Source organism: Phacochoerus africanus, chromosome 4 (assembly GCF_016906955.1).
Source record: "Phacochoerus africanus isolate WHEZ1 chromosome 4, ROS_Pafr_v1, whole genome shotgun sequence".
Taxonomy (NCBI): Eukaryota; Metazoa; Chordata; class Mammalia; order Artiodactyla; family Suidae; genus Phacochoerus; species Phacochoerus africanus.
This window is the reverse complement of record NC_062547.1, coordinates 72,101,601-72,126,153: the sequence shown is the minus strand read 5'-3', so window position 1 is coordinate 72,126,153 and position 24,553 is coordinate 72,101,601. Positions and strand designations below refer to the sequence as shown.

Here is a 24,553-nt window from a genome sequence, read left to right as displayed (position 1 = left end):
TGGCTCTGGCGCAGGCCGGTGGCCACAGCTCCGATTCAACCCCTAGCCTGGGAACCTCCATATGCCGCGGGAGCGGCCCAAGAAATAGCAAAAAGACAAAAAAAATAAAAGTAAATAAAAAATAAATAAAAAAATTAAAAAAGAATTAAGCAGTCATAGCTTTAGGGCTGTGGATGTTGGGGTGATTTGACACTTTTCCTTGTGCTGTATAGCAAAGCAACCCAGTTATACGTATATATGTATGTATAAACGTTTCATATTGTTTTCCACTATGGTTTATCATAGGATATTGAATAGAGTTCCCCATGCTATACGGTAGGACACTGTTGTTTACTCATTCTCTATAGAATAGTTTGCACCTGCTAATCCCAAACTCCTAATCCATCCCTCCCCCATAGCAAACACAGGTCTGTTCTCCTGTCTATGAGTCCATTTCTGTTTCATAGATAAGTCCATCCGTGTCATAGTTTAGATGCCACATATAAATATCATAGGGTATTTGTCTGACTTACTTCACTGAGCATAAGAATCTCTAAGAAATAAAACAAAATGTGTAATGTAAAATCTATACTGAAAACACCGCAGAGAGTATGCCTCAAGAGCTATTGAGAATAAAAGGTTTGGGTCTAAAAAGAAAAAGGAAAGGAAAAGAAATACAAGGGAGGACTCCTGTAGGATCAGTAACCCATCCTTAGTCTCCGGCTGTAGCCAAGACACAAAAAAATGAGGTTTTGGAGGAAAGAACTGGTCCTCTGGGTGAATATTAAGGCTATCGCCAAACCCACCCTCCCCAACACCACACTTAGTCATGAACAATAAAAAAAAAAAAAAGGGTAAGCAATACAGATTCCAGATGGCAGATTACAACCTTTATTAGATTTCAAATGAAAACTCCTACTGTAATACTTCGAACGTGATATAGTCCCATAAAAATAAAGATGAATCACGGCCATTTAAAAAGAAAGGTTCGACTGCATTACGTCATAGCAAGTCACAATGGCCTGCAGCATCCTCCTGCTGAGAGCAAGACCCAGAAATAGAAACAAGGGCCAAATGGCAGGTCAGCCCACAGGTCAGGTTCGGCCCTGGCCCAGCCCTTGCTCTTTCAAGCCAGCATCACAAAGCCTTAAGCACATGATGAGGCAAGGCGAGAGAAAGTGTTTGGAAAAACTAGTTCCAGCTGTCTTGGGAAGCAGAGCAGCTGGGATAACAGAGGTTGCCTGGAAGAAGAACTCTCCAGAAAAAAGCCCTAACTCTGGGAGGACAGAGACATTTTGCCAGTTGAAGTGAAGCCTTTATTTTCACACTCCACGTGCATGTAGGTCGCAAGTTTCCTTGTGGAACTGTAGATTCTAAGCTCTGATCCCACATTCACCGACTCTTCCAGCTTCTGTCCAACGTTTGCAGAAACCAGACTGAACAGCCATTCGGCTACCAAGAGGCCCCAAGCAAGTATAAAATGCAGAAACACTACAGATCAGGACAAGTTAAATTTTTTTTAAACCCCACCAACTGGAGATTGAGACAACCCATTAAAAGGAAGAGTTAATTTTTTTAAAAAACCCTAACTACAAGTGATTAAAACTCACTCAACTGGAGAGGCAGTGTAGCATAGTCAAAAAGGCACGTGGTTTAGAATCAAAACAGACCATGAACTTAAATTCCAGTCCTGCCCTGCCTCCATCCCATTATCTGTGTGACCTTGGGCAAGTCACTTAACCTCCTCTGAAGCTCTCAAAGCAGGCTGTAAAACAAATTTAATTCTTAGGGTGACTGAAAAAGAAAGAGCTCATGTATATAAAGGGATTAAGAAGACAGTAGGCGCTCAATAGTAACTTTCAGGATAATAATGATCAAAAATAACCAATCAAGGAGTTCCCATCGTGGCTCAGCAGAAACGAATCTGACTGGCATCCACGAGGACGCAGGTTCGATCGCTGGCCTTGCTCAGTGGATTAAGGATCCGGCGTTGCCATGAGCTGTGGTGTGGGTCACAGCTGCAGCTTGGATCTGGTGTTGCTGTGGAGTAGGCCAGCAGCTGCAGCTCTGATCTGACCCCTAGCCTGGGAAACTTCCATATGCCACAAGTGTGGCCATAAAAAGACACACACAAAAAAATTCTACAACAAGTGAGTATAAATTTTTTTAATTGTTAAAAGACTGACTTCCCTCAAAGGTTATTGTACCACATGACTTTTTCCAACAAATAATTGGTTTCTCAAGGAAGTGTTAGTCCCGATGCCGTAATTCTAAAACACTGAAAATGGAAACTTGCCTGGTTCATTTTGTGTGGCTAAGATATCAGATAATAAAACCTGATGAAGAGATTGCAAAATAAAGCAGAGCAAAAACATAACACGGTTTCACTCATGAACCCAGGTGGCCAAGATCCATAAAAACAAAACAAAAGCAAATTTAGCAAATCAAATTCAACATTATACTAAAAGAATAATTCATCACAACCGAGGAGGGTTTACCACACAGGAAAGCAGGGGTGATTTTATATTAGGAAATCTATTAAACACGATTGCCAGGTAATGCCATTGTTAAATATTTAATATTAGTCTTGAAGCCCTGAGCAACAGAAAAAGATTTAAAGTGAAATGAGAGGTACAAATCAAGACAATTTTTTTTTAATTTTGTGGAGAATAAAATTGCACATAATGAATAAAAATATTTTTTTAAAAACCTACTAATCAATTTCACTGAAGGATCTGGATTCAGGATAAATATGGTTATTCACAATAGCAACAATTAATGAAAAAACTATGTTACAGGAATCAGGAATCATCGCAGCAAGAAATATATGGGATAAATATTTTTAAAATCATGATATGAAAAGATTTGAACAAACAGAAACTAATCGTATGCCTGTATGAAAAGGGAAAATATTAAGGTATCAATTGCTCAAGTTAATTCACAGTGTTAACCATTTTTAATCAAAATTTCAATTTTTAAAATAAATTTTATTGGAGTATTAGATGACTTACAATGGTGTGTTGGTTTCAGGTGCACAGCAAAGTGAATCAGCCATTAAATACATACATATCCATTCTCTTTTCAGATTTTTCCTCCATATAACCTACCACAGAAAATTGCAATGGCTTTTACATGTACTACAAGAGGTAGATTTGGAGATTCTCGAGTTCAACAAGAAGAACAAAAACACTGAAAAACCGTAAGAGGAAAAAACTAGATCTACCACTAATAAAACATGTTCTAAATCTATAATTAAACCAGCATGGTACTGGGGTAAGAACAGACACAGGTGAAGGAAATAGAATTGACATCTCTGAAGCAGATCCCGGTGTTTGGTTGAATTTAATAACTGACAAAGAAAGCATCAAAAATCTTTGAGGAATAAAAAGGTGGTTTGATTATCCCACTGTTGATAAGCATCAGACAATGTTACATCATTTATTATAGTCATTTTCCTATATTTGTAGCAGCAATTACTTTTCCTGTCTAAAATTATGTTTAGGGATCAATGTGTTTTTAAATAAAGACTGATTTTGATATAAGAAGCTCAAAAAAATCTTTGGGAAAAGAACTGATTATTCAACACTTGGAATTCAGGAAATTAACCAACTACTCAGGAAAATCATTTCAGATTCTCAGTCATACCATACACAGTCTTGGGTGTTGGATCAAGCTCTAAGTCCTGGCTAAAAACGTGTCAAGAGTCCACCCTGGGACTCTGTGGGAGATGGCCAAAAAATAGCCACAAATGCTTCCCCTCCATGTCCATCGTCTTCCTTCAAGCTTGTCTTAGCCATGTGACTTGCTTTGACCAATGGGACATTAGCACATGTGATGCAAAAAGAGATCTGAAAAGTACTTGAGCACTGGGGATTGATCTCTTGGAATCTTAAGACCATCACAGGATCCAAATCTAAGCTAGGCTCCTACAGGATGATGAGTGACCCCAGGGAGAAAAACCCAAGCATCCCCACTGACAGCCAGCACCAACTACCAGCCACATGAGTGAGGCCAAACTAGACCATCTAGCTACCAGCCATTTCCCCAACTGATCCCACATAGGGAAGACAGCCGAGCCGTGTCTGTGATTGCCAGGGGCAGAGTCGGGAAGTGAGAGGGGATGCAGGGGAGGAGAGATCCAGCCCAGAAAACCCATTTAGACAACCTAACTCGCAGAATCATGAGCCAAATAAATGACAGTTGTGCAAAGCCATTATGTTGTGGGGAGGTCTGTTACACAGCAAAAGCTAGCTGATACAAGTTGCAAGGAAAGACCCTATATCCTCCCAGTAAACTGCCCCCTTGTGGTTTAAGTTAGTCCCAGTAGATTCCCATCACCTGCAATCATGAGTTGACTTTGACACTCAAGGCTGAGCCAGGGAGACAAACTGGGCCGAGGTCCTCTCCCTCAGTCCCTCACCCATCCTGAGGCTATTTCCCCTCTACCCACACCCATACTATTCTGCTTATGCTGAAAAGCCCTCTGTTCCCCAGGGAAAGAGGGGAAGCCAGGAAGGAGCTGACACATTCCCACTCTTCCTCACCCAGAGACATGATGACACGCTCAGCCCCAGTTGACACACCTACCCGTTCCTTGTTCCTCTTCTCGCTCAGTGGTCCCTAAAATAGCCTCTTTATCGTGTTCAACTTTCCCAAGCCACTTCCTCCTCTATTCCAGGGACTCTCAAGGCCTTACAAAGATTGACAAAAAATGTGTTGCTATATTTTAAGTTTAAAAAGGGGAAAAAAAATCAAACTCTAAATAGAGAAGAGGAATGTGGTTTTTATTGTTATCAAAAGAAGGGATATCAGTTTAAAGTTTAAAAAAAAGAGAGCGAGACTTAGAGCTCCTGCAGTAGTGCTGCAGGTTAAGAATCCAACTGCAGTGGCCCGGGCTGCTGCAGAGGCTCAGGTTCTATCCCCGGCCTGGCTACAGTGGGTTTAAAGATCCAGTGTTGCAGCGTAGGTCAAAGCTACAGCTTGGATTCGATTCCTGGCCCGAGAACTTCCATATGCCCCAGATTCAGCCATAAAAAATTTTTTTCTATCTATGACTTTGGTGTATATAGCAGAAATTGACACAATACTGTAAATCAACAATACTTTAATTAAAAAAAATTTTTTTTAATTGAGACATGTTCCTTTACCATTTCCTCACTATAGATGGGGAAACAGAGGCTGAGAAGAGCTAGACAACTTGTCCAAGGTCACACAATAGACTCAGGACTCAAAACCAGGTGACTCTGACTCCAGGGCCACGTTCAACCTGGAATGAAATGCAGCAGGCAAGCGCTGCCCAATAAAACTTCTTGCGGTGATGGCAACATCCTACATCTACGCTGCCCAAATGTGGTGAGTGCGCCCAAGGGAGAAACACTTCATTTGATTTCATTGTCACTCATTTTAACTTAGCCACAGGTGGCTAGCAGGCCTACCTTATCGGACAGGCTTATGGGACATCACCAAGTTGGTTCTACACCACCATCAAAGATGGCACCCCTCAACACCCTTACCCTACTGAGTCCCAGTCACCCACCCTGGAGAAGTAGCCACTGAAAGACGCTTTCAAAGGAAAAGAGCAGGAGGGAAATGGGTTACAACCAAGCCTAGCAAAACCCTCTGTAAATATCTCAACGTGCTCTAAAATAAAACAAAACAGACCGCAAATGCCATGATGCACTTATTCAGTTGGCAAGAACAGGTCTTGAAGAACTGATTCCCACTATACACTCTTGGCTGGCTGGACTCCTTTCTAGAACTTCTTCACGGCGTCAGGGAAAACTTAGGCAGGTGTTTGCCTCTATGTAGGCAACATCTGCACTTTGCCTCCAGGAGAGAAAGAATTGAGGTCCTTTTTTGACTTCTTTGATTCTGAAATTTTTTTTAATATGATTCTTATTTTTGTCCATGATAGCTGGTTTACAGTGGTCTGTCAATTTTCTACTGTACAGCAAGGTGACCCAGTCACACATACATATATACATTCTTTTTTCTCCCATTATCATGCTCCATCATAAGTGACTAGATACAGTTCCCAGTGCTATACTGCAGGATCCCATTGCTTATCCATTCCAAAGGTAATAGTTTGCATCTATTAACCCCAAATTCCAAGTCCATCCCACTCCATTCCTTTCCGCTTGGCAACCACAAGTCTGTTCTTCAAGTTCACGATTTTCTTTTCTGAATTTTTTTTTTTTTTTGGTCTTTTTAGGGCTGCCCCCGAGTCCCCAGGCTAGGGGTTGAATGAGAGCTGCAGCTACAGGCCTACGCCACAGCCACAGCAACACAGGATCCAAGCCACATCTGTGACCTACACCAGAACTCACAGCAATGCTGGCTCCTTAACCCACTGAACGAGGCCAGGGATCAAACCCAAGTCCTCATGGATACCAGTCGGGATCATTATGGCTGAGCCACAATGGGAACTCCTGATTCTGACTTTCTAACTCTTATGACCTGAGTCAGAAGCTTTCTTCATCCTTCCTTCCAAGACCTCAGGGCCACCATACCAACGTGTTCTCCACTTGTCCGCTGTCCCTCAGTTGCTATTTTTCACTCTGCCAAATGCCCGTTGTTGGTATTCACAATCTCCAATTGGAGACACGTGTAAATCAAAAGTCCCCAATGGCCAGAAGTCCCCAGATCAGATCAGGCAGAGCACCAGGTTTGTGGGTCTCAAAGACATCCTTTCAAAACTGTGAACATCTGCGAAGAATGATGCCCTCATCCGAACCACATGGGCATCCTTAAGACAGATTCTCCAACCTTTTCTTTATCGATTTCATCCCCACTTAGAATATCTTTCCTTTCTCTGATTTAACTGTTGTTTTCCTTCGGCCTTAGGCTTCAAGGTCTTTTGTCGACACTGTCTTCTGTCCAACCACGAACCCTAAGATCAACTCATTGGGTGTTTTTTTTTCCCCTCGCCCTTGTAAAATTCCTTTGCAAATAACCTTCATACCTCCCTTGCTTATAAAAATAATTTTCATAGCAAAACTTGCCTTGGTAAAGAACACAACGTTTTGTTAGCCAAGTTCAGTCTGTGCCTTGTTTATTGTAAACTAAAAAAAGGGAGGCTGATGAGCACTCTTTGACTGCATAACACAATTGTCAGAGGACTGAAAAAGACCTGGACTACGGGAAGAGTGGTCAGAATGATCACCTCTCAGAAAGGCCTGTTGCAGAGTTCCCATTGTGACTCAGCGGGTTAAGAACCCAACATTGTCTCTGCGAGGATGCAGGTTTGATCCCTGGCCTTGCTCAGTGGGTTAAGGATCTGGCATTGCCGTGAGCTGTGGTGTAGGTCGCAGACGCAGCTCAGATCCCACGTGGCTGTGGCTGTGGTGCCAGCAGCTGCAGCTCCGATTCAACCCCTAGCCTGGGAACTTCCATGTGCTACAGGTGTGGCCCTAAAAAAAAAAAAAAAAAAAAAAAAAGTCTGTTGCAAATAGTTCTGCCAAAGGAATGGAACCTGAGTCTGACCCTGGCTCTGGGTCCAGAGGACAGAGGGCCATGCTGAACTATGCCATGAGAGGGCAGTCAACAACACTCAGACCAGGTGACATGCTCCAGCTGGAAGATCCTGTTCTCCAACAGGGAGAGTAGAAGGGAAAGAAAGGGCTGAGGGGTGGCCCTATAAACTAGGGTTTCTCAACCTTAGCATTACAGACATTTGCAGCCGGATCATTCTAGGTGGCAAGGGCCGTCCATGTATTGCAGGGTGGGGGGGCAAAACCCTAGCCCTCCACCCACTCGACCCCAGCAGCACCCCCTCCCTGCAACTTTCGACAAACAAAATTGTCTTTCAACATTGCCAAGTGTCCCCTTGGGGACAAAAGCATTCCCAGTTGAGAATCACTGGTTATAGACCCCAAATTACATATCCATTTTTTTTTTTAATGGGCAAGACTATATTGTCTAGAGATTCACACTCGAGTGATAGAACTAGGCGGAAAGAAGGGAGCGATCCCTATAAAAGACAGGACAGTGGCCACTGCAGGGGGAGAAGGGGGCTGTGTTTGGGATGAATACCATGAAGGGTCTTTGGAGGCAGAGTTGCTGGCAAAGAATTATTGCTCAACCAGGGTGAGGGGTTATTAGGTTGTTCACCTTGGAGGAATTCATTAGACTGTGCATTCGTTTTGTGTGGTTCTCTGAATCTGTGTGTTCTTTGATAATAAAATGATGTTTAGAAAAAAAGGAAAGCAAAAAAGAAAGAAACCTTGACTCTATCCACGAACACAGAACAACTGAAACACAGTCCTACCAAATGGCCCAGCAATTCTGCTGAAAAATCGGGATTCAGACAAAAGCTGGTACACAAATGTCAGGAGCAGCACTCTTCACATTAGCCAAAAGGTGGAAATGACTCAAGTGTCCAGCAGGTGGTAAATGGATACATAAGGCATGGTATAGCCAGATAATGGAATATCACTCAGCAAGAAAAAGGAATGAAGTCCTGGTACCTGCTACCATGTGGATAAACCTTTGATCCATATGCAGTGAAAGAAGAAAGACATGAGAAGCCATTTGTATTATTCTATTGATATGAGACACGCAGATGAGGTACATCCGCAGAGACGGAAAGTAGATGAATGGCTGCCAGGGGCTGGTGGGAGGGGGATGAGGGTGACAGCTAATAGCACAGAGTTACTTTGTGGGGTGATGAAAAGTTCTGGAACTAGATTGTGGTGATGGTTGCACTGTAAATGTGTTAAATGTCACTAATGTAAGTCTTATGTGTGTTTTACTACAGTGAAACAGATTTTTTTTAATCTTTTTAATCTAATTATTTTTTATATGTATATATTTTTTTATTAAAGTATAGTTGGTTTATAATGTGCCACTTTCTGTTGTACAGCGGAGATCCAGTCATACACACATATACATTCTTTTTCTTTTTTCTTTCTTTCTTTTTTTCTGTCTTTTAGGGCTGCACCTGCAGCGTATGGAAGTTCCCAGGCTAGGGGTCAAATAGGAGCTGCAGCTGCTGGCCTACCCCACAGCCGAAGCAACGCAAGATCTGAGCCACATCTTTGACCTACACCACACCTCAAGGCAACACCAGGTCCTTAACCCACTGAGCAAGGCCAGGGATTGAACCCTCATCCTCATGGATACTAGTCAGGTTCATTACTGCTGAACCACAACGGGAACTCATTACATTCTTTTCTCATATTATCTCCCATCGTGTTCTATCCCACGAAATTGGATATAGTTCCCTGCTATATCCTATACAGCAGGACCTCATTGCTTATCCATTCTAAATGTATAGTTTGCATCTACTAACCCCCAACTCCCAGTCCCTCCCACTCCCTCCTCCTCCCCCTTGGCAACCACAAGTCTGTCCTTTATGTCTGTGAGTCTGTTTCTGTTTTGTAGGTAGGTTCATCTGTGCCATATTTTAGATTCCACATATCAGTGATGTAAAAAAAAGAAATCTTGAATGCTTCAGGTCAAGCCTGCTTTGCATATCTCCTGTTCTGATAGTCAATTTCTTTGCACATGTGAAACCCCTTAACCTTGTCACCAGTAATAAAGTACCTGTGAGAGGAGTCCCACTCCCTGTGGACAAGCATTGCAGGTGGTCAATAAACAATGCCGCTGCTGCACACACTCGGTGCCAATGTGACTAGGTGCCAGGACATGAAACACTGTCGTGATCAGATTTTCCAAAGAGAACAGTTTCCTTCAGAGGTGAGCACTTGGAAACACACCATAGGTAAAGCCTGTCAATCAAACTTCCCCTCTACACTGCAGCCATCATTCAAGACCCAAGAACTCCCTGACGAAACCAAACAAGAAGCAAAAAACAAAACTGAACTTCTGGAGTTCCTGCTGTGGCTCAGTGGGTTAAGGACCTGCCATTGGCTCTGTGAGGATGCGTGTTCAATCCCTGGCCACATTCAGTGGGTTAAGGATCCATTGCTGCCTTAAGCTGCAGCACAGGTCATAGATGTGGCTGGGATCCAGTGTTACCATGGCTGTGGCATAGGCCACAGCTGCAGCTCCAATTCCACCCCTGGCCCAGGAACTTCCATATTCCACAGAGGCAGCCATAAAAAGAAAGAATACAAAACTTCTATAGTAAAAATGTGAAATGATCCTCTACCCAAAGCCCTCCAGGCACTTGACAACTGTGGGCTTCATCTGCCAGATGCTCCCCAAAGCCAATGTGATGACCACCCCCCACCCGTGCCTCCATGGCCTGTGGCTTGAGTCTGGGTTGGGAGATCAGAGTCCACTTTCCAAACCTGGCATTGGAGGAAAGGAGCCCAATGTACTGTGGCTCTTATGGCCCCATCCATGATGGACGACGGGGGCCCAATGGGAAGCAGTTCTCTTTGTTTCCCACTCTTGACATTATCTATCTCTCAATGTGGGCATTTAGCTTGAGCAAGCACGGACCCTAAGCCCAACTAAAAGCCCAAGAAAAGCAGCAGAGGAAGGAAGGGGAGGTGGTGGGGTGGGTAGGGGGAATGGAGAAAGGGGTCAAGGGGAGGGCGAGGCAATGATGAGAGAGACAGGAGGTCAAGCAATGTTGCCCCACCACCCACATCCATTCCCTTTTACTGGGAAAGGGGATGTTACATCAGGCGCAGGTGGGTGGAGAGAGAAGTGCTGACCTAAGGAGCACTTGGGCTCCCAGCCTGACAGGCGCTGAGTGAGGTCCCCACGGTTCTCCCTGGGGCACTTCAGGTGTTCAGCCACAAAGAACAGATCTGAACTCTGACAAAGGGTCTGGCGACACGGTGGGAAAGAACTGGTCAATGGTCCTTTCAGCAACTGTGAAGCTAGGAGATCCCGGCCGGGAGGACGTCGGATCTCGTTGTTCTCCCAATCTTTCGACCCTCCCCCAAAGCCCCTCAATACAGTGCATTGATCTCAGGAAAAAAAAAAAAAAAAGAACTGGTCAATGAATTTTGTCAAGTAGGAGGGAGAAAAAGAAAAACTCATCAGACCAGTAACCAAGTTACCAGACAGGCACCTTTCCATAACTATGTGTTTAACGCAACCCTACCTTCTGCCAAAGGATTGAGCCAATTTATTTCTCTAAGTGAAATGGCAGATCCATGGGTATCCCTAAGCTCCCTCCAGAAAACCGAGCATGTGCTAGAACTGTCAAGTCTGGATCTCTACGAATAAATTTTTGGACAGTACTATCCCCAGGATGCCAGGTGATTCTGCAGCCAACTGGTCGACCTCTCTTTGGTGCATCCCTGAACTCCTGAAACACTTTCTGCCTACCTAGCTTGTTTCCATATAGGTATTTCTTTGACCCTCTCCCAGACTCAGCAAGGATTCTGGGGTCCCAGCAACATTCCTGGCTCCTCACAGCTGTCCAGTCAAGAACAGTGGGAACAACCCAACCTGCATATGGCCCCAAACGTGACCTCCAGCATCTCCCCATCACACCTGCCCCGCAAACTTCCAGCGTTCAGAGCACACGCTGGTCTGAGCCTCTCTTCACAGCACAAGGCAGCCTCCCTTACTTTTGCCCACAAGACCACTGTGGGTTTTTTGTTTGTTTGTTTCTTTGTTTTTGCTGCACCCACAGCATGCAGAAGTTCCCATTCTACAGCTATAACCAGAGTCACAGCAGTGACAACACCCGATCCTTAACCGGCTGAGCCACAGGGGATGCCAAGACATCTGTGCTTTTGTCATTGCCTCTCTCTCCATCCATCTGGAACACCCTTCCCTCTTACCCTCTTTCTAAGCATCCTTTTCCTCCCAAAGCAAAGCACATCTTTTTTTACTGGCCGTGCCCACAGCACGTGGAAGTTCCCACGCCAGGGATGGAATCCCTGCCACAGCAGTGACCCAAGCTACTGCAGGTGAGAACACTGGATCCTTAACCCTCTGTGCCATAGGAGAACTCCCAAAACACATCTTTTCAACAATCCCAATGTGGGACAACTTCTCTCCTGCCACAAATGCCAGTGGCAACTTATTGTCAATCCTCGGGAAGGGAGGAGAGGTTCTGAAACATACCCGCTAGAGCTCTCATTCTTTCCTGCTCTACAAAATCCAATCATCTCCCAAACTGAAAGTTCATTTCAGAAATTCCAGGAGTTCCAATGTGGCTGAGTAGGTTAACAGCCCAGCATGGTGTCCCTGAGGATTCGGGTTCAATCCCTGGCCTCGCTCAGTGGGTTAAGGATCTTACGTTGCTGCCAGCTGCGGTGTAGGTCACAGATGCAGCTCAGATCCAGTGTTGCTGTGGCTGTGGTATAGGCCAGCAGCTGCAGTTTCGATGTGACCGCTGGCCTGGGAACTTCCACATGCTGCAGGTGCAGCTGTAAAAAGAAAAGAGAAAAAAAAAATTCCAATCATCTCAGTGACAAAGAAATGACAAAACCCACAAAATTCTTTCTGTAGAGGGCTTTAAATTCTCTCCTAGATTTTGAAAGCCATCTCTGACAAAACAAAAAAGGGATAAACATGAACAAAACACCCAAATGGTGCTACACGATCTGCCGCCTTTTTCTAGTAATTATTATTATTATTCAAGATCCCGTGCACTTGTTGGCCTCGTCTGCTTTCTGCATGCACTACAATGACGTAGCCACAAAGGAACTGAATTTGTCAATATTCTGCAGTGTTATCTAGAGAACATGATGTTTTCTGGGTGCCCCGCCACCAAACGTGTCTAGAACCACTGGTCTGATGACTCACTTAGAGGGGAAAGAGGGGGGGTCTAGCTTGCCTTGTGACATCTCCTGCTGGCTGGGCTTTAACTCACCAGACACACTGAGAGCTCCTGACTTTGCAGCCCCCTCCCCTCAGGGTCAGCAAGGAGCAGAGCTGAGCTGTTCCCAGCTTCCACCACAAACAGTCTCGACCCTAAAAGGTGCCCCTTTATAAGGCGCACAGCCAAGAACCAATGTTGGCACTTTCTTTTTTCTTTAGAGAGCCATACGGTCTGTTACTACAGCAGCCACATGGGCAAGACGTAAAGGAATAAACGACTGAGCAAGTCTGCATTCTAATGACACTTTATGTGGGGACAGCAAAATGTTAATCACATATGATTGCCACTTCTCCTGAAATCCTATTCTTTAGAGTTCCCCCTCAATGTTTGTATTTTTTTTAATTTATTTGATTGAAGTGCAGTTGTGTTAATTTCTGCTGTACAGCAAAGGGATTCAGTTATACATGTATATACTCTTTTTCAGACTCTTTTCCAGACTCTTTTCCATTATGGTTCATCCCAGATTTTTTTTTAGGGCTGCACGTGCGGCATATGGAAGTTCCCAGGCTAGGGGTTTAATCAGAGCCACTGCAGCTGCGGCCTGCGCCACAGCCACGGCAACGCAGGACCCGAGCTGCCACCTATGCCACAGCTTGCAGCAATGCTGGATCCTTAACCCCCTGAGCAAGGCCAGGGATCGAACCTGCATCCTCACAGACATTATGTCGGGTTCTTAACCCGCTGAGCCACAATGGGAACTCCCATCACAGAATATTGAATATGGTTCCCTGTGCTATACAGTAGGACCTAGTGGTTTATCCATTCTATATATAATAGTTTGCATCTGCTAATCCCAAACTCCCACCCCATCCCTCCCATCCCCCTCCCCTCCCTTGGCAACCCAAGTCTGTTCTCTCTGTCTGTCCCCTCAACTTTTTTTTAAGTATAAAAAGCATTCTTAGCTCACGGGCCATACAAAAATCTCCAGAGGGCTGAACTGGCCCTTGAGTCACAGTTTGCTGACCTCTGGGCAAGGGCTTTATACCCAGACAAGACTGAGGTCCAACACCATCCAGGAAAGACCTCCTAGAGGAAGTTTCTCAACTGCTACCCAAGCCTTCTGCAAAATGGGAGGCAGGTCTTTTCACAGGCTATGGTGAAGATTCCATGAGGCAGAGCTTATCAAATGCTTAGCCCAGGGCTTAGCACATAGTACGTGCTCAATACACATGAGCTACTAATGAGTGGTCAAAGATGTCATTGTTTATCTACATGACAGGTGCTGGCGACACGGCAATAAATGCCATGGTCCTGTCTTCCAGGGAATGTAGTCTGGGGAGGCAGCTGACTTAGGATGAGAAGGGTCCTAAGAGGAGGCAGCCAGCATGCTGGCAGAGGCAAGTTCTAGGGTATCTCCCCGCCCCAGGTTTCTTTGTTCTCTGCAGTTCCCCAGTGTTCCACAATGAGGGCAGGAAAGCACACTGGTCAAGAGCTCAGATTCCAAGTCAGAATACCTGGGTTTCGGGTTCAAATCCCATTTCTACTACTTACTAGCGATGGGACCGAGGGCAAGTGGCTTCACTTTCCGGTGCCTCATCTGTAAGGAGGAATCGCTGGGAAAACTTGCTGCGGTATCCTAAGCAGAGCCCTTAGATTGGTCGGCATGGCCATCATTAAAAAGTCTACAAAGAATACCTGCTGGAGAAGGTACAGAGAAAAGGGGACCCTCCTACATTGTTGGTGGGATGTGCATTGGTGCAGCCATTGGTGGAAAACCCTATGGAGAGTCCTCCAAAAACTAAAAGTAGAGTTACCGTGGGATCCAGTAATCCCAGTCCTGGATATATGTCCAGACAAAAGTATAATTTGAAAAGATACATGCACCCCTATGTTCACAGCAGCACTGTTCACAATGGCCAAGACATGGAAGCAACCTAAATGTCCATCATTTGGACATTTGGATAAAGAAGACATGTATATTCCATATATACAGTGGAAGACTACTCAGCCATTAAAAAAGAATGAAATAATGCCATCTGTGGCTATATGGATGGACCTAGGGATTCTCATACTAAGTGAAATAAGTCAGAAAGAGAAAGACAAATATCACATGATATCACTTATGTGTGGAATCTAAAACATGACATAAATGGGAGTTCTCTTGTGGCAAAGTGGGTTAAGGATCTGGCATTGTCACTGCAGCAGCCCAGGTCACTACTGTGGCGAGGGTTTGATCCCTGGCCTGGGAACTTCTGCATGCCACAGGCATGGCCCAAAAAAAGTAAGCAAATAAAAATAAATAAAATATGACACAAATGAACTTATCTACAAAACAGAAACAGACTCACAGACATAGAGAACAGTTCTGTGGTTGCCAAGGGGGAGGGATGGAGTGGGCGTTTGGGATTAGCAATGCAAACTATTATATATAAAATGGATAAACAAGGTCCTATCATACAGAACAGGGAACTACATTTGATAGCTTGTAATAAACCATAATGGAAAAGAATATGAATATATATACATAATATATCTCACTGTGCTATACACCAGAAACTAACACAGCATTGTAAATCAAGTATACTTCAATAAAATAAATTTTTTCTTAAAAAAAGAAATATTTTAGCTGTACCCTCCCCCCAAAAAAGCACTTAAAACAGTATCTGGCACAAAATAAGCATTTGCTGCCAAGAAGATTCTGATTGTGACAATATCAAAGGCAAAGTTAAAAAATGGAAGAAAGGAGGAAAAGTTTCAATATGAAGCTCAAAGCTCTGCCTAAACGCGAACCCTTCAAGAGTGACTTGCATGCATGTAAAGATCTAGTGTTTAATGTAAAGAGAGCCCCCCCCAGCTTTCAAACATGAATGGAAGAGCAAACTCCAGGAAGGAGAGACCCGCCTCCCTCTGCCTTCTGCTCCTGCTTTCTTGCCCATGTCTGTATGTGGTATCGCCAACCAGCTTCCTGGCACCCAGCATGCCCCAGGCTCACCCACCCCTCTGACTGGCAGCAAGCAGCTGGGGTGGCCTCTGCGGGTGGGGGAAGGCCAGTGGGTTTGGCAAAAGCAGCTGGTCCAGCAAGCCCTCTGGCCTCTGGTCCCCCCAAAAGCCCAGAGCTTGAGGTCCCCAGGGCACCGGAATGCTCCTCCCCTCAGGGCTGTAGGACCAGGCCCCCAGCCCTCATCAGCCGATCACACAGTAGGCTCTCCTCTGCCGGTTCCAAGACCAACGTCAAGAAATGGAGCCAAGCTTTGGCAGGCACTCACCCAGTGGCTGGTCTGCCCCGGCAGGGTGGTGGACTCAGGGTGCCAAGGAGAAGCTTCCAGAACATTGACAAAGTGCCAGGGGCTGGGCTAAGCGCACCCGTGTATCATTTCATTTAACCTCCCAAACTGCAACCCTGATGAGCAACGCCTATAAGGATCGCCACTCTTCAGATGGGGAAACGTGGGTTTGGTCCAGCTCAGGGGTACCAAACAGCAGAACAGGACTCTGGACCACCCTTGTATCCAGTGGGAAACGGGTCCAGTGAGGCGGACCTTTGGGTCAGAATGCTTCAGGCTCTTCATGACACACCACAGGGCTTCACCCCATGTTCCTACCCCCTAATCTTCCTCTTGTAACTTCCCCCCAACCCCGACAAATTACATATTCAGTGTCTTTATTTGCCACCAAAAGGCCCTCCCCATGGAGGTAACGGCCGCTCCCCCCATCCCAAACCTGGCACATAGTAGGTGCACGATAAACACATTTCGTGACTGGTTTTACTTAGATTCCATCTCCACTCAGCTCATCCAGGACTCCTTGCATTTAACCTCTGCTGGCATCTCCACCCCAAATATCACACCACAGAGGGATGGAAAGGAAGCAACTCAAAACATATCACAGTGGGAGTTCCCGTCATGGCGCAGCAGAAACAAATCTGACTAGGAACCATGAGGTTGTGCGTTCCATCCCTGGCCTCGCTCAGTGGGTTAAGGGTCCGGCGTTGCCATGAGCTGTGGTGTAGGTCACAGAGGCGGCTTGGATCCCGCGTTGCTGTGGCTGTGGTGTAGGCCGGCAGCTGTAGCTCCGATTAGACCCCTAGCCTGGGAACCTCTATTAAAAAAAAAAAAAGACAAAAATGGTTAAGGAGTTCCCACTGTGGCACAATGCGATCAGTGGCATCTCTGTAGGGCCAGGACACAGGTTTAATTCCCAGCCCTGTACAGTGGGTTTAGGATCTGGTGTTGCCACAGCCGTGGCATAGGTCATAGCTATGGCTTGGATTCAATCTCTGGCCCAGGAACTCCATATGCTGCGGAGCAGCCAAAATGGAAAAAAATTAAAAATGCTTAAGATGGCAAATTTTATGTTTTTATATATATATAAAAGCACAATTAAAGAAATCAAAGGAGAAAGAAAAGCCAGAGCTGAGTTGTATTCAACAGATAAGAGTGTTGGTTCAAAACAGAATCATTTCTCAACACCTGTTACCACGACAAGGACAGTGCCTCCCCTAAGGGACCCCACTACTGACTACGAACCAGGAGCAGCTGACGTCGATACCAGTTGCAGGGACCTCATACCTGGCAGGTCTCAGCCAAGCCATACATGCAAAGCCACACCTTTCCCGGTGACAAAACCCCCCAGTGCTGGAAAAACAAGACCTGTTCTCAAAAACACAAGATTAAAATGAAACAAAACCCTGCTGGAAACATCAGGGACATTTTTGCAGGTAATACTGTCCTGGATATTTTGACTAAAATGGGTACAAAAATAAATCCCCAGAGGAATGTCTTAAATTATATCTCAAGACGTGTGAGGCCTGGAGCATTTCAAATGACGCGAATTTGCAGAAAGGAGCACTGGCTTAAAAGGCTGTTCACCGTTTTCCCTGGTGCCCCCACTATAAGCAGCTCACCCATCTCTAAACAGAGGGGCCTCCCCAACAAAACACACACACACACACACACACACACACACACACACACACACACACGCTGTTTTTGTGTCTCAGAAGTGCTGCAAACCCCAGATGCCTTTTACCAGCTGTGTGGCCCTAGACAAGTTAAGTAACCTCTCTGGTCTCTAAAACAAGGATAAAAGAACTCCCCTCACAGCCCAGCCTTGAGTCCTCCTGATAAGGCAGGTCCAACACAGCTTCTCTTCCCTTCACCATCAGAGAACGCCACTGCCCCACCTCCAAATTCATCCGGATGGTCTCTCCCACCCCACTTACTCACCTCCACCCCACCCCCACCTCCGAAGTCTCTGTTCTTCTAAGAAATTCCAAACCCACGGGTGGTCCTCTACTTCTGCCAAGACTTTGCCCTAGCTTTGATCCTCCTTCTCAGTCATATTTGGTTTCTCTGTGACCCTGACCTGCCAACATCCTCAAGATTTTTTTCCACAATATACTAACCATCGTTCCCTCCCCCATTCCCAAACTTCCAAGTTCTCGTTCCCTTTGCTGACCAAGCTCTGAAAAGAGAGGTTCCCGCTCTCTCACCTCCTGTTTCATCTCATCCAACATCTCTGGCATAGAAGGACTCCTCCCCAGAGCTCCAAGGAGTCCGCCCTACTGAGTCCATGGATTTTGCTCAGGACTCATCCTGTGTGGCTTTCCCGTAGCTTCACGCTCAGGTAAGAAGACCCTCCTTTCTCTCTCTTCCCTTATCTTTTGTGATATAACCCTTAAGGCATCCTCTCACTTTCTCCATCTCACATTGCCTAACTCTTCCCTGGGGACTTGCACAATGTGTGAAAGAGTCAATAAAACAATAAACCTGTAACAAGTGTGTCTGTGGAACTAGCCTTCCAAGATATCAAAACATTATAAAATGACAGCGAGTAGATTAGTAAGAGCCTCGGTGCAAGGAAAGGCAGACATAGTGTGGATACCCAGAAAAGGACCCCAAATCAATGACAAAGGGGTAAATTTCTGCAATAAATGGCACTGAGACCCCAACTGGTTATTCAGGAGAAAATGGATACCGTTTTTGATTCAGGAATACAAACAGACCCCAAATGCCCAGGACAAAAATTTTTTTAATGATAGTAATTAAAGTTAAGATAGAAAGCTTGGAGGAAAAAACACTCACTTTGTGGATAGAAAGGGACCTTCTGAGCATAAAATAATATGAGAGGCATGTGAAAATCCAGCTCCGAACGCCATCAACATTTTAAGTTTCTCTGGCAACTGACAGCCAGAGTATTTTCACCATAGAACAAAAATGTCAGAGTACTTGGCATAGAGTTAGCAGGCTTCATCTATGAGAACTGCACGCAGATTAATATTTCAAAAACCACTAAGGTACTAAAATATACATGGACAAAGGATATGAACAGGAAGAGAAAACCCCAGTGATAAATAAACACGTTGTAAAAGGTTCAACCCTGATAGCGATCAAAGAAATGCAAATAGTCAGCTCCTCCCTTCAGTAAATTAGGAAAGATTTTTCAAACAACACTAGAAGCTGGCCAAGGTGTTCCCTCCCAGCCAATGCTAGGAGGAGTGCCTGTTGGTACAACATTTCCGGAAAGCCATTTGGCAATCGGTATCAAGAAACTTTCACCCAGAAATTTCACTTCTGGAAAAGCAAAACCCGCAGGGGGAAAAAAAAAGGTTTGATAAAGCTTTGACACCAAAATATTCATCCCTCTTGAATATTGAGGGATGAAAAGTGTAAATGAGAAATAATCTAAATGCCCAAAGACAAGTCAAGTTAATTAAGACACAAGAGAGCCACTAGCAGGAAGTATCCCCCAGTAATAGTTAAGGTTGCTGGTTTGTCACTCCTTGGGCATCTATCCAGAGAAAACCATGACTCAAAAAGATACATGTACCACAATATTCATGGCAGCATGATACACAATAGCCAAGACATGGAAGCAACCTAAATGTCCACCGACAGAGAAGTGGATAAAGAAGATGTAGTACATATACACAATGGAATATTACTCAGCCATTAAAAGGAATGCAATATTGGTATTTGCAGTAACATGGATGGACCTAGAAATTATCATGCTAAGTGAAGTTTGTCAGACTGTGAGACACAAACATCATATGCTATCACGTATATGTGGAATCTAAAAAAAGGATATAATGAACTTATTTGCAGAACAGAAACTAACTCACAGTCTTTGAAAAACTTATGGTTACCAAAGGCTGAGTGGAGAGGGATGGGCTGGGGGTTTGGGATGGAAATGTAAAATGTGATAATGGTTGTACGACTATAAATATAATAAAAGTCATGGAGTTAAAAAAAAAGAAAGAAAGAAAGACTGCTGGTTTGTTTTTGCTTTTGTTTTTTTCCCTTAACACGTTTCTTTCTCCAAACATCTACCATGAACAATCTCACTTCTATTATCCGATAAGAAATAAATCAGTTTCCAACAACAAGGCCCGCACTCATCTGCTCTCTCCAGCAAAAGGAACATTCAACTGTCTAGCTCAGGAGTTGTCCGTCTGGACCGCCACTTGGTTTTGTTAATAAAGTTTTATTGACACATAGCCACGCCCACCTGTTTATTGCACAAGGCGCTTGGCAGCTTTCCCGCTCCAATGGCAGGGCTGAGTAGTTGCACTAAGAGCCCACAGAGACCGCCAAGTGCAAAGGATTTAACGCCCGAGCCTTTGCAGAAAAGGTTTGCCACCACCTGAGCTAAGGAATGCTTGCAGCTTCTTTGGAATAAACAAGGCAACAGCTAACTCCGCAAACGCGGACGTACCTTTCTGGCAGTGACTGTGCGTCCAACACCGCTCGACAAATTGCCCATTGATGACGGTGGCAGGGCAATTGGTCTTGCCCTTCGCGGTGCCTGGGCAAATGTCCCCACACTCCTCGTTGTCGTCTTTGTTCAGCACAATGTAATTATCCTCCACAGAGTCCAGGATGCGCGACCAGTCGATGGTCGCCAGGTAGCAGAGCTCATTGTTCTTCTCGATGCGGACAGCACCCCTGGTGATGTTCATCAAATTGTAGAGGCCAAGCTCCTTCAAGTGAACCATCTCAAAGATGACCAGCGCATAGTTAAAGAAGAGGCGTGAGCCCCGGATGACGGTGAGGTTGGGGAACAGGTCCTTCAGGCTCTCCAGCCCGTAGACCCGGAAGAGCAGCAAGTAATCAGTGATCATGATGAGTTTGGGGAAACTGAGGTCTCGGAAATCCTCGGGCCGCGTTTTGAACATCAACAGGATCTGCAAATGTCCTTCGATGACCGAGCAGTTGGCCAACTCATGCAGCCGTGTAAGGTTATTCCGGATATCCATCCCTGGGCACACTAGAAGTGCAAACAAGCAGAGAGCAAAAGACAGGTAAGTGAACACCCCAAGAAGGTTTATCAGAGTTAGTGGCAGGGCCAGCCCCCCACCCCACATCCCAGAGAGGGGGCATGAGACTTGGGTCCCATGCCCACTCAGAAGGGCCCTCCCCTTGGCCTAAGGCTCTTCTCTCCGTCTTGAAATCCTCAATCTTGTTTCTTTTTTTTAGGGCTGCACCCGGTATATGGAAGTTCCCGTGCTAAGGGTACAATCGGAGCTGCAGTCACCAGCCTATGCCACAGCCACAGCAACAACCAGATCTGAGTGTGTCTGAGACCTATACCACAGCTGAGGCAATGCCAGATAGGGCCAGGGATCAAACCCCAATCCTCATGGATACTAGTGGGGTTCATTACCACTGAGCCACAACGGGAACTCTAAAATCCTCAATCTTTTTTTTTTTTTGTCTTTTTGTCTTTTTAGGGCCACACTCTTGGCATATGGAGGTTCCCAAGCTAGGGGTCTAATCGGAGCTGTAGCTGCCGGCCTACACCACAGCCACAGCAATGCGACATCCAAGCTGCGTCTGCGACCTACACCACAGCTCATGGCAACGCCGGACCCTTAACCCACTGAGCGAGGCCAGGGATCAAACCTGCAACCTCATGGTTCCTAGTCAGATTCGTTTCTGCTTCGCCACAATGGGAACTCCCTCAATCATTTTTGAGCCAGGGGCCCAAAGGTTTCATTCTGCCTTGGGTGCGCCCCCCACCCCCAAATTCAGAGCCAGCCCTGATGAATGGCTCTCTCTGGAAAGTGTCTGTACCTAAGAAATTACTCTTAAGAGGCAAAAAAATAATGATGGTGATGATGATTCCTTTGGCAGTTCCTGTTTAGAAGCCTTAAAAGCATCACATCCAAGGTGATGCAATGAAGACACTGGGGTTACAGAAGATTGAGTAATGCAGCAGGTGCTGAAGGGGAAAAGAGAGCCGGCCCCAGTGAGTCAACGTGGAAGAGCTTCAAGAAATAGATTTATGGGGATGGAGGTGCCCACATCAGAAATGGGGCAAGGAGAGCTGACTGTTTTGTCAACCCTCCCACCTTTCTCTTTCCCAACCTGTCTTCCAGGCAGACAGCAGAGATCTCATGACCATTCACCTTGGTGTAGCAAGGGCTTCCTGCTCTCCCTGGGACAAAACACTCTCCTGCAGGTGGTCCCTCCCGTGCTCCAACACCCTCCATGGCTCCCCATGACCCTGCACTTTCCTGTCATGCTCCTTCCATCCCTATGTGCCACTCTCACACAGGTTCCAAGGCTCTGTTGCCTTCCCTGGCACGTGACCTACAAAGAGGAGTGGATGCAATAACGCAGGCACCCGAACAAGGGGTGGCACATAGGAGGGGCTGGATTAACATCCGCTATTTATTTTGTCGTAGTTTATTTCTCCCAAACATATCATGCTCACCTCAAGGCTCTGTGCCCTCATGCCCCTAAACTGGTGTGGGCAAATCTTTCCTATAAGGGCTCAGATAGTAAATGTTTTCAGCTTTGAGGTCAGGCAGTCTCCAGCTAGACTACTCCACTCTGCTGTTAGAGCTCAAAAGCAGCCAGAGAGAGCAAGTGCATATGACTGTGTTCCAATAAAACTTTATTTAAAAAGCAGGCTGTGGGCTGCTGTTTTCCCCTGAGGTTTAGTGACCCTTGCCTTAGTCCAACAAAGTCCCATGCTAAAGGTGTCCTATACATGCACTGGCCACGATGGAGGCCATCAGCCATTTGTGGCTGTCAAGCACTTGAAAGGTGGCTAATGTAAGACTGAGGAACTGAATATTTGATTTAACTTTAGCTAGTTTAATTGGAAATAGACATATGTGGCTAGTGGCAACTGTACAGGGTAGCCCTATGCCCTTTGGTTGTCAAAGTCCTTAATACCTCAGCTCCATATTTCTTTTTTTTTTTTTTTCTTTTTAGGGCTGCGCCCATGGCATATGGAAGTTCCCAGGCCAGGGGTAGAATCAGAGCCGCAGCTCCCAGCCCACAACCCAGCCACAGCAACATGGGATCTGAGCCACATCTGCAACCTACACTGCAGCTTGTGGCAATGCCAGATCCTTAACCCACTGAGCAAGACCAGGGGTCAAACCCACATCCTCCTGGACACTATGCTGGGTTCTTAACCTGCTGAGCCACAATGGGAACTACATTGCCCCCTATTTCTAAATCCAGTTCATTATCCTTCAAGATGCCGTTCAAATGCCCCCTCCTCCAGGCAGCCTTATTCGATCTCTTTTCCTCCAAACACTTATTTGGATCTTCCCCTCCTCCTGTGCTCCTTATACTGGAGTTAACATTCCTCAGAACTGAATTCTTCAGACAGTCTCTCCTTGCCAAAACACACACACACACACACACACACACACTCACTCAGAAGTTGGGAGGTAGCTTTAAGGGGACCAGGATGCCAGTTCCAGCCGCACACACTCATGCCACCCAAGCCTTATCCAAGGCTTCCAACTTCAGTCACAGCAGCAACATCTACATACAGAGGTCTGAACAGGCACCACTGACGGTGCCCAAAAAGCTCCATCCACACCCAACAGATCTCTGAGAGGCAAAGCCAACCACCCAAGGACATATGGCCCACCAGTAACATTCAGGGTTGCCAAATTTAACAAGTAAAAATGCAGGATATGCAGTTACATTTTAATTTCATATAAGCAACAAGTACTTTTTAGGATAAGTATATCCCATACAACGTTTGGGATATACTTATCCTTAAAATGACTCATTATTTATATGAAATTCAAATGTAACTTGGTGTCCTATATTATATCTAGCAATGTACTGCTTAGAATTGGCTACAGATCTGGGTTTCTCAAGCCTGAGCTTCATATTCTTGTTATACACACACACACACACACATACAAACACCTGTGAAACTGGTGCCGGTGCACAGAACACTGGCTCACCATCCTCCCCAAGCCATGGCAGGACCAAAACCATATATGAAAGTGCATTCAAAGATTAACCAGCTGAGGGGTGTCAGGGAAGTGCAAATCCAAACCACAGTGAGATACCACATTACTCCCACCAGGATGGCTAAAATTTGAAAGACAGACAACGACAAGTGTTGACAAGGACATAGAGAAATCAAAATCCTCCTATGTTACTGGTAGGAATGGAAAATGGAGCAGATGCTGTGGTGGTAAAGAGTCTAGCCATCCTTCAAAAGGTTAAGCAAAGAGCATATCACCCAACAACTTTACTCCTAGGTAGATACCCAAGAGAAAGGAAAACTCAGGTCCACATAGAAATATGCGTACAAATGCCCATGGCGGCATTATTCGTGATAGCAAAAAAGGTGGAACCAAGCCAAATGTCCATGAACTTGATAAATGAATAAAGAAAACATGGCATGTCCATACAAAGGAAGATTATTCATCAATAACAAGGGAGGAAGCACTAACACTTGCTGCAACAGGGAGGAACCTTGAAAACATGATGCTCAGTGAAAGAAGCCAGTCACAAAAGACCGAATGAGCCATGATTCAATGTACATGAAACGTCCAGAAGAGGCCAATGTGTAGACACAGAAAGCATATTCGTGGTTTCCAGGGCTTGGGGGTGCGCG

At 45.4% G+C, this 24,553-nt stretch overlaps 1 protein-coding gene across 4 annotated transcripts in view; it reads right to left on the bottom strand.

Moving 5' to 3' along the window:
• INSR (insulin receptor) overlaps positions 1-24,553 on the bottom strand; it is a 137,587-nt gene that overhangs the window by 98,939 nt on the left and 14,095 nt on the right. For all 4 annotated transcript variants that reach the window (XM_047777294.1, XM_047777295.1, XM_047777296.1 and 1 more), the window contains exon 2: positions 20,387-20,938. In XM_047777294.1, the coding sequence (XP_047633250.1) occupies positions 20,387-20,938 (552 nt within the window). The remainder of the gene's footprint in view (positions 1-20,386; positions 20,939-24,553) is intronic.